The sequence below is a fragment of the Antechinus flavipes genome, chromosome 3, assembly GCF_016432865.1.
Source record: "Antechinus flavipes isolate AdamAnt ecotype Samford, QLD, Australia chromosome 3, AdamAnt_v2, whole genome shotgun sequence".
In the NCBI taxonomy this organism is placed as follows: domain Eukaryota; kingdom Metazoa; phylum Chordata; class Mammalia; order Dasyuromorphia; family Dasyuridae; genus Antechinus; species Antechinus flavipes.
The window spans coordinates 229,460,650-229,477,100 of NC_067400.1; the positions used below are offsets into that span (position 1 = coordinate 229,460,650).

General features: G+C 32.1%; 1 protein-coding gene across 2 annotated transcripts in view; it reads left to right on the forward strand.

The window, feature by feature from the left end:
- The window catches only part of TUBGCP5 (tubulin gamma complex associated protein 5), a 48,168-nt gene that overhangs the window by 22,899 nt on the left and 8,818 nt on the right, over positions 1-16,451 (forward strand). For both annotated transcript variants that reach the window (XM_051984630.1, XM_051984629.1), the window contains exons 12-21: positions 630-745; positions 5,130-5,398; positions 6,597-6,795; positions 7,482-7,670; positions 7,975-8,157; positions 11,947-12,031; positions 12,127-12,247; positions 12,944-13,122; positions 13,982-14,107; positions 14,741-14,829. In XM_051984630.1, coding sequence (XP_051840590.1) covers positions 630-745; positions 5,130-5,398; positions 6,597-6,795; positions 7,482-7,670; positions 7,975-8,157; positions 11,947-12,031; positions 12,127-12,247; positions 12,944-13,122; positions 13,982-14,107; positions 14,741-14,829 — 1,556 coding nt within the window. The remainder of the gene's footprint in view (positions 1-629; positions 746-5,129; positions 5,399-6,596; positions 6,796-7,481; positions 7,671-7,974; positions 8,158-11,946; positions 12,032-12,126; positions 12,248-12,943; positions 13,123-13,981; positions 14,108-14,740; positions 14,830-16,451) is intronic.

The window sequence follows — 16,451 nt, forward strand, 5'->3', positions numbered from 1 at the left end:
TCCCTGTGGTATATTAGGATGATCTGTTAGATTATACTGACTATATTCCTCACGATACATTTTCTATACTTCAGTGCAGCCTTAGGTATTATTAGATCATATATTCTTTTAGTTGTCTTAATTAATAAAACAAGTCCCAATTTTTAATACATGGAGAACTCTTATAGCTCTTTTTAAGTTTTCCAAGGTTGAGTGGGTGTTTTTAATGAATCTCAAGTCTTTTTATTGCATCTGCATATCATTTTGATTTTTTTATTTCACTTTAAATATAACTAGACCAGAGAAGAAATCTTGACATTTAAAAATCAGTACTGCTTACTTTTCTTGTTATATCATTTTTGCGATGTGAATACTTTTATCTCACAGTTGTTTCAGGAAGAAGTTAAACTAGGTAATAATTCAGATAATGATAAAAGTTACTTTTCCTGGAAGATGTTTAGTAAGAAGAATTTTTTTTTTCTTATTTTAGTTTTGGAAGACTTCTTGCCTTTTTTCCCTTGACTTTGCCCTATAAAATGTTAATATCACTTTTAAAAATGACTTGTAGAAATGCTTAAAATATGTCCTTTGTTATTATATAATGTTTTTCTATAACTGGAAGTTTGAACTATGAAATTTGATGTTATCAGGTCTCCCTCCTTTTTTCTCTTTGGGTTGAGACTGTAAGGCCATACCTACAGACTGTGGATGAGTGGATAGTACATGGTAACCTATTTGATCCTGCAAAAGAATTTATCATTCAAAGGTAAGAACAAAAGTAAACATTGTATCATCAACCTATAACAAACTTGGTAATATTAGATGTAAGCTGAACAGTAGTTGTTCTACTGTGTCATGAAGGAGGATGATTATCTCTTTTTTCATTCTTTGAGAGGGTAGTGTGAAATAATATACAGGCATACCTCATTTTATTATGCTTTACTTTATTGTACTTTACAGACATTGTGTTTTTTACAAATTGAAGATTTGTTGCAATCTTGCTTTGAGAAATCTATCAACAAAATTTTTTTAATAATGTGTGTTTAATGTGTCTTTATGTCATATTTTGGTAATTCTTGCAATATTTAAAACTTTCATTATTGTTTTATGTGTTAAAGTGCTCTGTTCTCAGTGATATTTGATATTGGTATTGTCATTGTTTTGGAGTGCCATGAATTACACCCATTTAAAACAAAGAGCTTAATCGACAAATATTGTGTGTATTCTGACTACTCCATAGACCAATTCTTCTCCTGTCTATCTCCCTCTCCTCAGCCCTCCCAATTTCTTGAAACACAACAATATTGAAATTAGGCCAGTTAGTAGCTTCTTCAGTGTTCAAGTGAAATGAAGAGTCAGTTGATCTGGTAAACTTCATTGTTGTCTTATTTTAAGAAATTGCCATAGCTACTTTACCCCAATCTTCAGCAATCATCACCCGGATATTCAGCAGTACCATTGAAGCAGGACCCTCCACCATCAAAGAGATTTTGATTTACTGAAGGCTCAGATGATGATTAGCATTTGTTAGCAATAAATTAAGGCATGTACTTTTTGTACATAATATTATTAAATACTTAATGGACTATAGCATAGTATAAACAAAACTTTTATATGTACTGGGAACCCCCAAAAAATATGTGACTCTGTCGCAGTATCTGCTTTATTGCAGTGGTCTGCAACTAGACCTGCCATATCTCTGCTATGCTGAACTTGGAGTTGAGGAAGATCTGGGATTAAGCTGGTGTCTGCCACTTAATCAGCTCTTCAATCCTAAATACTCACTTTCTTAGATGTCTCAGTCAGCTCTGTAGGACATGGCTACAAGAGAGTTTGATAATAGAAGTTCTTGTACCAAGAATTCCTCCACTGAGGAAATTACAGATCTTTGAAGTATATGTAGATTATGTTTTTGATGAGATTGAGATAAAATAATAAAGTCATGGTCCTTGTTTTCAAGGAATTTAAAGCCTTTTAAATGTTTAAAACAGTTTTAAAGCCTCTGAGGTCTCTTCAAGCTCTATGATTGTGATCTTATATAAAACAGAACATGACTTACATTAGAGGTATAAATTATGTATCAAGTGAGGCTTGAGGAAGAAGAGACATTTTTCACTGGATGTTCAGAATAGGCCACATAGTAGAGAAAGCATTTAAGGTGGGATAATGAATAGAGAGTATGTCAGTAGGAACAGAGGGTGACAGTCATTGTTAATTTGTTAATTGTATCTTGATGATGACTTGGTTTAAACCACTCATCTGTTTAATTAGATCCTATATGCTTTTGTTTTTAATTAACCAGGCTACTTTTATTAACTAACTCTTCCAATTCTGGGGTTTTGGTCAGGAATCGGACTCTTAGAATAGTGTTACAGAAAGGTATAAAACAGGAATGATAGTCTCATTATTATTAATCATTATCTCATTCTCATTTTAAAATTTATTTTATCTTATTTTTAAGACTGGCTCTTTCTATTTTATCAAGACTGGAAAAATACTTGCCTAATTCCAATTTTGATCAACATAGGAGCTTTAAACTGTTTTTCCAAACTAGACTGGTTCACCTTTTTCCCTAATCATCTTTTTCCCCAATCTTCCTTACCATATTCATGTTATACTGAGACTTAATAGGTTGAATTGTAGTTAAGGACTACTGAGGTCAAGTAATCCACCAGCCTCATCCTCCCATGATAACATAGATTAGAAGTATGTACCAGCACCAGCATGTATAACCATCATTTTGTAGTTCTACAACAATATAGGGATTTAAGCACATCTTCTGCAGGCTCACTAATAGCATCTTGAGAAAACTCCCAAAGCAATCAGGATGACAAGGATGATCTATACCACCTTCTTTTCCATTATGTCTTTATATTTTGAAGAATTTTCATTCCACATATCTTGTAAATTGTTAGGATTTAATATGATGACACCTATTTAAAACATTCTTAAATTTTTCTGGGTCACTTTTATATGTGAGAAATTTTGTATAGCACTTTTATCTGTGATAATGCTCTAATTCTAGCAAAAGTTTGTTGAATTTTCAAGGATATTCTGAAATCTATATTTTTAGTGTAGAGGTTTCTTGTCTTGTTATTTTTCAAAATAAAATAAATAGCAAGCTCCTGGTGTAAAAATTGTAGCTACCTGGTTATGTCTTATTGGATATATATTAGGTGCTCAATTTTTCGTTCCTTCCGTACTTGCAGTTATGCTACTTTTTCTTCTGATATTATTGATTTGTGATGCATTATAGTCAGTTGACACCTACTCTGTCATGTATATGGGGGGGACCCATAATTTGATTTCCTTGGAAACTATAATGTTCTGTAGTATAACCATATAGAAGCATCCAGATAATGCTATTAAAAGGATGAGCCCTTGTTTCAGGGAGAAGCTTGGGGGTCATTAAAAGCATTGTTTAAGTTCACAAAAGTAGTCCACTTCATTCTACCTATGTTCAGTCCTGGGCTCAATTTTTGGACAATTTTAATGTCTGTGTAATGGATAAGTTACTAATGGATAGGCTATATGGTTTGTATAGCTTACAACTATAAATTATATGATTGTATTTATTTATATAACTAAATAAAGACATTACTCTTCATTTATTTGTTTTTTTCTGCTGTAGATCATTAAGCCAAACTCTTTATTATGTTGCTAAGAAAACATTTCAAGATATTGGAGCATCACATTTTGGGAATAGAGTCAAAGCACAAGGCAGGAATCTTTAATGTATTTACATTAAAGAGTTTCTGTGCAGAGGTGGTAATGGGCATGGAGAGCATGGATAGGAACAGATAAATATGTTTCCCAATTCAGTTTAGCAGTTTACCTTCTAACAAAAACAAATTGTTTTCAAAATTGCTCTTTTTGCTAAGGGAACATATCTTAATAGGTTGTCACATTTAATGTTATTCAAATTTCCATGAAATATATTTAACTTGATTCAGCTTAAAGTATTCTAAATTGCCTAGGCATTGTCCCAATAGAATTAACTCACAGGAAAAAAAAGTCGCTTTTCTTATAGTGTATGTATTAAAAATAGATTCTATAATTCTATTATTGGCAAGAGCTTTCTCCCAAAGTTCTTACCATAATACTGTATAACTTCTGATAGTTCTGACTTGCACACGTGAGCATAAAACTGTTTACATTTGTGTAAACCTATTATTTAATTTTAAAGTGTATAGCTTTGACATTATTTAATAGAAGCAATACTAATGTAGAGAGTAAACTTCTTGAAGGCTAGGATTTTGTCTTTTTATTATTATTATTATTATTTTTGCATTTCCAGAAACTGGTTCAGAATGTTTCCAAAGTTTGACACTGAAATATTTGTTGAATTGAATTTTGTTGACTTTTATGTACATTTTTTAATTAACAACCAGTGATAGCATTTGTTCTTTTTTTGTAATTTTGAAAATCTAATTTTATAGCAACAAAGGAATCGTTTAATAAATTAAAATTTGTGCTTTATACTGTATATTTTCCTGTAATAAGAATTAGTCCAAATGGAACTCTTGACTTGCCATAATTACTTCTTTTGGGTTAAATGTTTGAACTTTTTTTAATTTTTGAAAGTAATCCACTTGAGAAATTCATTTGCCTGTGCTAGAGTAATATAGATTTAAATTACTTTCACAGAGGGTGGTCAGAGAGATTATTAGTACCCTACCAAGAGAGCAATAGCATTGGATTAGGACTGCGGAAACACAATAGGACATGCTGTTGTGCATTTCTTAATTGATAAATCTATGTTGGCAATTTCATTTCATTAAGAGTAAAAGATTAATCATTAATGCTTTGTAATATTCCAGGTCAGGAAAGTCCATTCTGTTCACTTAAATTTTACCATCATTATTCAGTTTGTTTTAAAAGTGGAAGATAGGGGCAACTAGTTGGTGTAGCCTTGAATCTGGCCTCAGACCCTTAACGCTTCCTGGCTGTGTGACACTGGGCAAGTCACTTAACCCCAATTGCCTCAGCAATAAATAAATAAATAAATAAATAAATGTGGAGGATACAGCTCCTGAATATATTTTGGGATCCCTGGAAGAGCAGATATAGTTTGTTAAAAATGGGTAAGTGCATTTTTTTCTTAGTATGTAGAATTTTAAAATTTATAATTATCTTGATTTTCTTTTTAGAAACAAAAATGTTCCAGTGAATCACAGAGACTTTTGGTATGCAACATACACACTATATAGTGTATCGGAGAAAACAGAGAATGAGGAGAAAATGAGTGATAATGCTAGTGCCAGTTCTGGCAGTGATCAGGCTCCCTCAAGCAGGCAGCACACCATGGTGTCCTTCCTCAAACCTGTTTTAAAGCACATTATAATGGCCGGGAAATCTATGCAGTTACTGAAGAACTTGCAGTGCTCAGATAGTTCCCCACACCAAGCTGCTTCAAGAGGTGAAAATGCTTGTTTTTCATTTTTCTGTACTTAACTGTAGAGTCCTAGTTAAGACTTTCCTACATTTGAACTACTCACTGTTTAGAATCTAAATTGTCCTATTATACATGCTTGAATTACATTTTTAAAATAACTAAGACTACAGGGGGTTTATCATCCCTCACAAATGAGGAAATTATGCCAATGTTGATGGTTCTAGTAAGATTTTAAGTGGTTTATTTAAAGGCCACAGTCTTCATTAGGAACAATGTTTGAACAAGCAAAATGATGAATTGTGCATGTACTATAATTCACTTTTGTCTCAAAGGCATTTTTTTAAAAACAGCCCCCTAAAAAGCTTTTAATGAGGTGAGCTAAATAAAGCATTGGATTGAAAACAGAAGTGTTTACATAGGGAAAATGTAGAATTAGCTCCTCTAGATTCCCATTGATCCTGACAGTTTTGTCTGCTATTTACAGGTAGAATTAGACCTTCATATGTATTTTGAGATAGTCTCCACAGTCTTGACTGTTGATACAGCTTAAGCAGTACAAAAATAAGCAACTTTAGCATCTGAATAAGAGAATTGGTTCTTGAAAAGTGTAGACATGAGGTTTTTGTTGTTTTCCATTTTAAATCACTCTAATGGCAGATTTTTTGTTGCTTACATCTTAACATTCTTTCAACTCAGAGGAAATATTTCTTTTCTAAGTAATAGATCCTCACTATTAAATAACTCCCCTAGGGAGATGAACCATCTTCCTGCAGGCATTTCTCAGAGTGCTCTACAATCCCCATAGGCAAGCTAATTATCTAGGACAACTGTCTTGAGTAATTTTTGCAGACAAAAGTATGACCCCTTGAATGTTAACACAGTGTATTCCATTGTGGTCATTTTGCCACTGTAAATGCATACAATTTTGGGGAGTTATGTTTATGTTAATGGTGGTAATTTAAAATGGTCCTATACTTTTATAGAGAAATGCTGAGAAAATTTATTCAGCACAAAGCAGTTTTTTTTTTTTTTGCATTTACACAAAACCTATTAGTGCTGTCCATGAATCATGATAATGACAAAAATTCTTCTACATTCACATTTAAAAATGAATGTCTTTTTGCCTTTAGGCCAGTATTAATATGAAATTGCTTATTTGAATTAATCATTTTTATTTACCAGGGAAAATTTTAATCTTAAATAATTTTCCTGTGTGCATCAGATGCAGAAAGAAAAAGTTTATACACACTGTTTCTTGAGTCTGTACAGTCCCGACTTCGGCATGGGGAAGATTCCTTTACAGAAGTCATCACTGAAGAACAGGCTACCAAGGAGAGTTTGATTAAGATGCAGTCTATAGCAGAAAGACATCTTGAGCTGGATGATGTCCATGATCCCTTGCTGGCCATTAACTTTGCAAGGTAACACAAACTTGTCAGATTTATGACTGTATAAGTCCCAAAGTTTATGCAGTGTTTAGTAACTGGTTAGGTAGAATTTTTTATTTTTAAAAAACATTCACAAGGCATGCAAATCTTTTTGTTTAAAGAATGTAAGAGAATAGCATTGTTAAAATTTTCAGCAGCATGTATTTGGCATTTTTGTTACTTCAGGTGAAGTTTGTTATGAAGTATTAATTGATAGCATATTGATGTAGATTTGTTGCTTTATTTTTTTCTCTCAGATAACAGAAGAAAATATTTTAGGATAGGGAAGTTTCTGATGTCTTTGATCCTGCACAAATGTTATATAACATATTAAGTGATATTCTTTCACTGGGTAAACTGTAGCATGGAAGTATGGCACTTTTAGAAACTTAACTTTCTAGGCCTACTTTAATGTCTTAGACTTATTATTGCCTAAATTAGCCTCTAGGATCTCAAAAGAATTAAAATGTCCAAAGATGCCTGAATTTAACTATAGAGCTATAAGGTAATAGATTTTCACATACTAAAGTAATATTTTTATGGTATGATTTGCTTTTGGGATGCTTGATACTTTTATGAAAGATAAGTGAGCATAAAAATAAATTCATGCATTGTTGAATCTAAATAATCCAATTTGATGGTAGTAGTAAAAAATCAAGATTCATATTTTTATTTTGAAGGTTGTACTTGGAGCAGAGTGACTTTCATGAAAAGTTCACTTGTGGTGATATTTGTATGGACAGATCATCTGAATCTGTGACGTGCCAGACTTTTGAACTAACCCTGAGATCCTGCCTTTACCCTCATATTGATAAGCAGTATTTGAAATGCTGTGGAAATCTAATGCAAACTTTAAAGAAAGATTACAAGTAAGATGGGAAATGGTCATAATTTAAAATTGTTGGTTGTTTATTGTAGTTTAAATGCAGTCCAAGGAGTGTGATTGCAGGTTATTTCCCAATTTTGAATTCATTTTAAAATTGTGGTGTTTGGAACAATTTATCTTTCAATACATTTTTCAGTATATTCTGATTATAATTAAGTAATGCAAATAACTTTGTCATTCTATTTAATTTGACGTGGTATACAGAGAGCAAAATGTTTCATGCTTCCAATCTTGTGAATTCAAGATATTTTTATAAGTTGTTTTTGTCTTTTATTTTTTCCATTTAGATTGGTTGAATATCTACAGGCAATGAGAAATTTTTTCCTACTTGAAGCTGGAGACACAATGTATGACTTTTACACATCAATTTTTGACAAAATAAGAGAAAAGGAAACCTGGCAGAATGTTTCCTTTCTTAATGTTCAACTCCAGGAAGCAGTTGGACAGCGTTACACAGAAGACAGTTCACGGTAAAATATGGGACATTTCATATTAATGCAATCATGAAAGAATACCATTATGAACTTTTTAAATTTTTTTTTTAGTTTTTTCACTCTAGAATTTGTTTTCAGACATTATTTTACTTTTTTTTTTAAATTAATAACTTTTTATTGATAGAACCTATACCAGGGTAATTTTTTTACAGCATTATCCCTTGCACTCACTTCTGTTCCAATTTTTCCCCTCCCTCCCTCCACCCCCTCCCCCAGATGGCAAGCAGTCCTTTACATGTTGAATAGGTTACAGTATATCCTAGATACAATATATGTGTGCAGAACCGAACAGTTTTCTTGTTGCACAGGGAGAATTGGATTCAGAAGGTATAAATAACCCGGGAAGAAAAACAAAAATGCAAGCAGTTTGTATTCATTTCCCAGTGTTCTTTCTTTGGGTGTAGCTGCTTCTGTCCATACTTGATCAATTGAAACTGAATTAGCTCTCTTTATCAAAGAGATCCCCTTCCATCAGAATACATCCTCAAACGGTATCGTTGTTGAGGTATATAATGATCTCCTGGTTCTGCTCATTTCACTTAGCATCAGTTCATATAAGTCTTGCCAGTCCTCTCTGTATTCATCCTGCTGGTCATTCCTTACAGAACATATGAATTTTTTTTAACCTTTCAGTTTAAGACACACATGTCATAATATCCATGTATATTTTAAACGTCTTTTGAGTTCAATTTTACTAGGTTTGCTCTTCTTCACTATCTGTTTCTATGTCTCCCTTTCTTCTTCCTTTCATTCCCCCATCATCTCTTTTCTCCCTTCCTTATACTCTCTCCCCTCTTTCTGGCCCTTTTTCCCATACAGTTTATAATTTTGGAAAATTGGCTAAATCTCAGGTTCTTAAACTGTGGGTCACAACCTTATATGTGTCTCATAATTGAATGTGGGAGTCATGAAATTATGATTTATTATCAGTAAATGTTTTGTATACTATATACCCAGGGTCACATAGAAATTTTTCTTTTTTTTTTTTTCCTGAGGCATTTGGGGTTAAGTGACTTGCCCAGAGTCACATAGCTAGGAGGTTATGTTGAACTCAGGTCCTCCTGACTTCAGGGCTGATGCTCTATCCACTGCATCACCTAGCTGCCCCACATAAAAAATTTTCAAGGAAAAGAGGTAGTGAGTGGAAAAAGTTTAAGAAGCTCTGGCCTAAAGTCACTTTCTTAGTGTCACACAGCCAATATTTCTTAGTATGTCATAGTGTCTGCATGGGTAGAATGTCTTCTTGGCTTTCTGGTATGTGGAGGGTGATATTATACTTATAGATAATATATTATAAAAAAAATCCTTGAAGACTTTGGAGTGATAGTTAACATATTATACTGCTGAATTTGAGAATGCATCTTTAAGGGCTTATATTTTATGCAAATTATCAATGAATAAAAGTTCTGCTGATACAAAAATCTGGTGTCTTACAAGACTCTTAGAATTCATTTATATTTATGAAATATATGTAGCTTCATATATTTAATCCAAAGAAGAAAAGACTTAGTGGTTGACATGATTTTGTTGTTATTTGGTCATTTCAGTCATTTCCAACTCTTTGTGATGGGGTTTTTTGGTGGAGCAAGAGGGTTTCTTGGCAAAGATACTGGAATGGTTTGCCATTTCCTTCTCCAATTTATTTTTCAGACGAGGAAACAAAGGCAGTGTGAAGTGACTTGCCAAGGTCATTCAACTAATAAGTGTCCAAGGCCAGATTTGAACTCAGGAAGATGAGACTTGTTGACTCCAGGCCCAGCATTCTATCCACTGAGACTTATTATATATGGTTAAAGAGAAAAGTAGAGACAAAGTTTGGTAGTTATCAGGAAGCACAATGTAAAGAATTTTCTATCAGAACTGTCCAAAAATGGGATGGGTCATTATGTGCTACGTTGAATTTACTGTCACCAAAAATGTTTGACTAACTCTTAGAGTTTTAGGAGACATTCCTACATGAGGCGTAGTTAAATCTCTAAAACCTCTGTCTCCAATATGGTATCTTTTAATTCCCTGAAGTGACATAAAAACCAATTTATGATTTATGGATTCTGTAATTCTTTTCTTCTTTGGAAATTAGCTGGAATAAATTATATTTAGTCATTTTTATTAATGATAGAATTATGATTCTACAAGCACATTCCTATCTCCCCCATCCTTAAAAAGTCCATACTAAGACCCTGCTTTCTCCTCAAGCTATTCTTATATATCTCTCTTCCCTTTCAAAGCCAAACTGTTAGGGAAGACTATACTTGCTGTCTTCATATTAGATTTCACCCACTTCTCCACTCTTTGCAATCTGACTTCTAGTGACCCTTCCAAAGTTACCAATGATTCCTGAATTGTTAAATTTGATGGCCTCTTATCAGTCTTTCTCCTTCTTAATCTCTGTAGTATTTGACACTGCTGATCACCATCTTGTCCTATATATTCTCTTCTCTTTAAAAGCTATATGACTACTTCTCGGTTTTTCTTTGTTGGTTCATCATTCATAGCGTCTTCCCTAATTGGGCACATTCCAAGGCTCTTTCTGGAATTCTCTTTTCTCCTTTCATTTTCTTAATTATGATCTTACTGTCTCCCATGGATTTAATTATAGTCTCTTTATAGATGACTTCCAAACTTGTAAACCCAGCACTTGTCTGCTTCTCTCTCTCTCTCTCTCTCTTTCTCTCCCCCTCTCTCTCATTACATTTTTTTTTAACGTTTGTTCCTAAAATTTTTAAGTTCTACTTTCTCTTTTTTATCCCATCCACAATTAAGAAACCACTTGTAAAGGTATGCAAAACATTTCCATAAAAGTCAGGTTGTGGGGGGGAAAAAACCATAGATCTTCCAACCTAATGAAAATAAAAACCCTCAAGAAAAATTAAGTTAAAAAGAAAGAGAGATGGAGGGAGAAATAGAAAATGCTTTGATCTTTATTCAGACTCTGTTATTTCCTTCTCTGAGTATGGATCATGTTTTTTCATCCTAAGTTCTTCAAAATAGTTGTGGATGATTGTACTCCTGAAAATAACACAGTAATTTACAGCTGGTCATCCCAGAATATTGCTATTACTTTGTATATAGTACAAATTTGCTTGAGTTAATGGAGGACTGGCCAGGATTTTTTTTTTCTCCTGAGAGCATCCTGCTCATCATTTCCCATAGAACAATAATACTCCATCATAAACCCACTCCAGTTTATTGAACAATCCCCAATTGATGGTCGTCCCCTCAATTTCCAATTGAGATATCTCAAACTCAACACATACTAACTGTACTTTAAATTCTTTGTCCCTCAAGTTTCCTCAGTCAGACAAAAAACATTTATTAAATGCTTACTATGTGCCAAATAGCTAAACATTGGGGATGCAAAAAGTAAAAAACAATCTCTGCCTCAAAGAACTCATATTTGAATAAGGGAGAAAATATTCAAACAACTATGAATAAAGATATATACAGGGTAAATTGGAGGTTCTTTCTTTACCTTTCAATTTAGGACACATGTGTCAATGTATATTTTAAGAGTTGAATGTATATATATAGTATATATTTAGATTGATGATTGTTGTATATTTAATTAGAATCTTCTGGAATATTTATTTATAATTAATGCTAGCTTTTCTGTCTTTGACACTATATTAAAAAGGTAATTCAGTAAATGAAAAAACTGAATGGTTTTATATTTTAAGATGATTAAGTAATTTTATTTCCTAAAAAATATTTTGGATAGCCATAAAATAGGTTTATAAACTTAAACTTTGAAGTTTCTTTCTTTAGCTTATCAATATCTTTTGAAAATGTTGACCCCACTAAGAAGAAACTCCCTGTTCATATCTTGGATGGCCTAACATTGAGTTATAAGGTATATAATTATCTTGATTACCTAAAAATTGCCTTTTCTTACAAATCATTCAGGAGAACATTATTTTCCATTTACTTTTCCTATTCTTTTCCTAGGTTCCTTGGCCTGTGGATATTGTTATAAGTTTAGAATGCCAAAAAATTTATAATCAGGTGTTTCTTCTTTTATTGCAAATAAAATGGGCTAAATACAGTCTAGATGTTTTACGATTTGATGGTAAGAAAATAAAGTATTGTCAAAAATTAAAGTATTTGGAATATTGTCTTTGACATTTTCTATATACACACTGAGCTGATACCTTTTATTTTATTTTATTTTTTATTTTTATTATTATTATTATTTTGGCTAAGGCAATTGGGGTTAAGTGGCTTGCCCAGGGTCACACAGCTAGGAAGTATTAAGTGTCTGAGTCCGAATTTGAACTGAGATCTTTCCAACTTCAGGACTGACACACTATCCATTGTGCCACCTAGCTGCCTCGAGATGATACCTTTTAATCAATTATTTTACACACTATGCAAAGTTGAAGATAAATTATCTGGGATGTTTAGGCAAAAATAAAACTGAAATGCTATAACATAATTTAGAATTTAGCAAGAAAGCTTTTCTATCTGGTTGATACGAATAGAGGCATTGCCTAAGTTGTTTTTCAGATGAGAAATTAATGTTAATGAAATGTGAGTTTTCCTTTTTTATATAACAGTAATAAAGGAGGAATGAGAAAATTCATTATCTTCCTTTCCCAAGTCATTGAAATTTGAACCTCTTTCTTAGTCTTTTTCAAAGTATTATTGTTTGTACATTCTTTGAAATGTAAATAACTACGTCAGTCAGAATTACTATCTGTAATGATAAAGATAGAACTTCATGTAGATGAGCTTCCCACCCACTGTCTTTTTTTTTCTTTTCTAGAATTGGTTAGTACTGCAGAAAAACCACCATTTAAAGAAGGACCATTATTTGAACCAGACCCTGTTGCTCAATTTGGACCACAAAAGGAACCTGTAAAACAACAAATTCATAGAATGTTTCTTTTGAGAGTGAAACTCATGCATTTTGTTAATAGCTTGCATAACTACATCATGACTAGGGTATGTACCTCCAATGCTTCATTCCATTTCTCATTCTTATTACAGATTTAAAAGGAAATGTTTAGCATTTCTCATAAGATCATATACTCCCTCTAAAAGTTTATATTCTAGATGAGGCACAGGATACTTAAATATGTAATTATAAAGTAACGTGATTGATTTCTCAAGAAAATTTTAAATCTAAAGGAGCATCTTTCTTTCACAAGAAGCAATTTTAGGAGACTAAGTATTTTTTTGAATATTGTTTATCCTTAATTGAATTATTTCTGAAACTCATTTTGGAATTGTCTTTATAGCCTATAGCATATTTATTTGAATGTCCTCAAGTTTGGCGAATCTTTGTTCTTTGTTGATATATCTTTTTTTTTGAAAGAACTCAGAATCATTTTGTGATCAATTTTGGTTATTGGGATGTATGATCAACCTGCGTTATAGTGGATTTCATTCAAAAACAAAACCTACATCATTATCACCACCTCTTCTTTACCCCTCTCCACCAAGTAGAGCTACAAAGTAATAAGACTTATTTTATTAAACAGTAATTTTGACTTTATGTTAATGACATAGTTACAGAGTATTTCTAGTTATATGCACTTGTATAACATTGTGCAAAATATGTATCTTGAGTAAATCCCCATTAATATCAATCATGTGTCATGTCAAATATTCTAAACAAATAGTGTAGGAAACCTCAAATAATTTATTTTGTAAAGCTTTACAAAATTAAATGTTTTCAGGATGAATTTGAAATGGAAATTGGAAAAAATAGTAAAAGATTTCACAACAAGTATACAAATTCAGAGAAGAGAAAAAACCCATCAATCTGAGGAGCTAAAGCTGCTTATTTTTCTTTTCCAAGATTCTTCATAGTACAGGTCTGGAATTTCAGCACCAAGTAGAAGAAGCAAAGGATTTGGATCAATTGATTAAAATTCATTATAGATATTTGTCTACAATTCATGATCGATGTCTTCTGAGAGAAAAGGTACAGTGGCAAATTAAACTGGAGATAACTTGCCTATCAGGGTAATAAATTGTCCTGGGAATTTATAATCAAACCATTTATCTGGTTTTGATAAGTTATAATTAAAAGGCTACTAGGGTTCATATACTCAAGTGGTTATGTTCTGGGAGAAATGTTCTGTCTTTTTATAAAAGTTAGCTTTTTATTTGTAAATAAATAATTTTTTTTTCCTCCTTATTTGTAAAAAAAAATTTCATTTGGTAGAGGCATAGTTTAGAAATATTTCCAATTGTGTATGAGTTTGTAACTTTGAGCAAGTGTCAATGCATTGACATTGCCTCCCTATTGCAAGTGATTTATACTTATAATAGGAAATATATACTTATTTAATAGGAGATGATGGATTGATTTGTTAGAACATAGTGCTGATAACATCATTATCTCTCTTTTCCTGTGTCAGTGTTTTAACTTAATTTAATCTATGGAATTTTCAGTCCCTTAGATACAGTAATTGCTTAGTAAATATTGATGTAATGGTTAATTATCATTTCATTTAAAATGAATACAAAATGATCCTGTCTTCTTTGGATTGAAATTATTAAAGTCCCAGCCATCAAAATGAATGTTTATGTTTATATTCCTAATTCTAAACAGGTGAGTTTCGTGAAGGAAGCTATAATGAAAGTCTTAAATTTAGTCCTCATGTTTGCAGATCGTTGGCAGGCTGGTTTGGGAGCCTGGAAGTAAGTAGGAGTCATTTTTAAAATGTTACTATTTTGAATGTTTTAGCAATTTAGGTTGGATTCATTTCATAGTAGGATTATTGTTGTTGTTATTTTTGGAAACACTAACTTTACCTTTAGTGCTTATTTTAAAACAGAGTTAAGTTTTTGTTTGTTCACTTAAACTAGTATCAGGGGTACCACTACTACCTTTTCTTTTCTTTTTTAATAATTCAGAAGGTTACATGTTAATAGGAAAAATTTTGAAACTTTTGAGACAAACATGTGAATGGGCTGGTCTTAAATTATTTTTCCTCATTTTATTTTGCTTCATTATAACTAATGATTGTATGTTTGATGAACTTGGAAAGTTGATATTAAAGAATTTACTATTTGCTGTTTCAAATTTTTCACTTGTGTTTAGAAGGTACTCGAGTTAAACAATAAATTAAAATTCAGAGACACCTTAGTTTTTATCTAGTTCTCTCATTTTTCCACTCTGTCTTTTCTGCTTTGTTTTCTTTTTTATAAAATTAGAAAATTGATCATTGAATCTGAAAATGTTATATAAACCCTAAAATGCCTTATAAATATAAGTAATTTTATATCTGATTACTTATTGTATATTTCTTATACTCATCAGTCTGCAAATTTATTTAATACTTACTATAGTTATTGGAGCAATTTTTTTAAAATTAGGCCTTGGGGCAGCTAAGTGGCATAGTGGATAGAGCACCAGCCCTGAAATCAGGAGGACACAAGTTCAAATATGCTCTCAGACACTTAACACTTCCTAGCTGTGTGATCCTGGGCAAGTCACTTAACCCCAATTGCCTCAGCCAAAAAAAAAAAAAGAAAAGAAAGAAAGAAAGATTAAAAAAAACAACTAGACCTTGTTCTTGAAGATCTTACTTCTTTCAAATTATTATTGATAATTTTAATTTTCATTATTAGTAAGTCATCTTTTCAGGCTAAACATTCAATTTTTCTTCAGCTAGTTTTTTTATTATATTGCCAATTTGTGTGTTTATATGAAGTAAAACTTCACTTGTTTTGATTCTCATTTCTTTTATTATTTAGTTGTTAATATTTCTAATTCTTCTTTTGAGAACTGTTTGTTCATGTCCTTTGACTACTTGTTCTGTTCATATCTCTTTTCCTGGTTCCCAGGATATGGCAGAAAAACTTACATAACTGAATTATGTATAATGGTCTCTTTATTTAATAGACTTATAATTGTGTTAAATAAGAAGTGAAGTTAGTGTGATATGAATTGTATTATTCAACTCAGGCTGACTTCTGATCCTCATCTCTTCCTAAATATTTATAAACCACACCTTAAATACTCTGATAGTATTGCCAAGAATCCATTGTCAAGTACCACAGCTTATAGTCTGAAATATATAAAATTAGGACAGTGGTTTGTTATGCAGAATTTCTGTTAGGGAGCTCTGGTAATTGTTTTTGCCACAATTCCTCAGAGATCAACCACAGAGCTTAAGCAGCCAAACACCCTGCCATGTGGATTACCAGCAGACTCATTCATTGAAGGCACTTATCTTGGGTTTCAGTTTTTACTATTAATTTTTATTCTATCCTACTCATTCTAAAGATAATTAGGAGCTACATACTTTTGGTCCTTT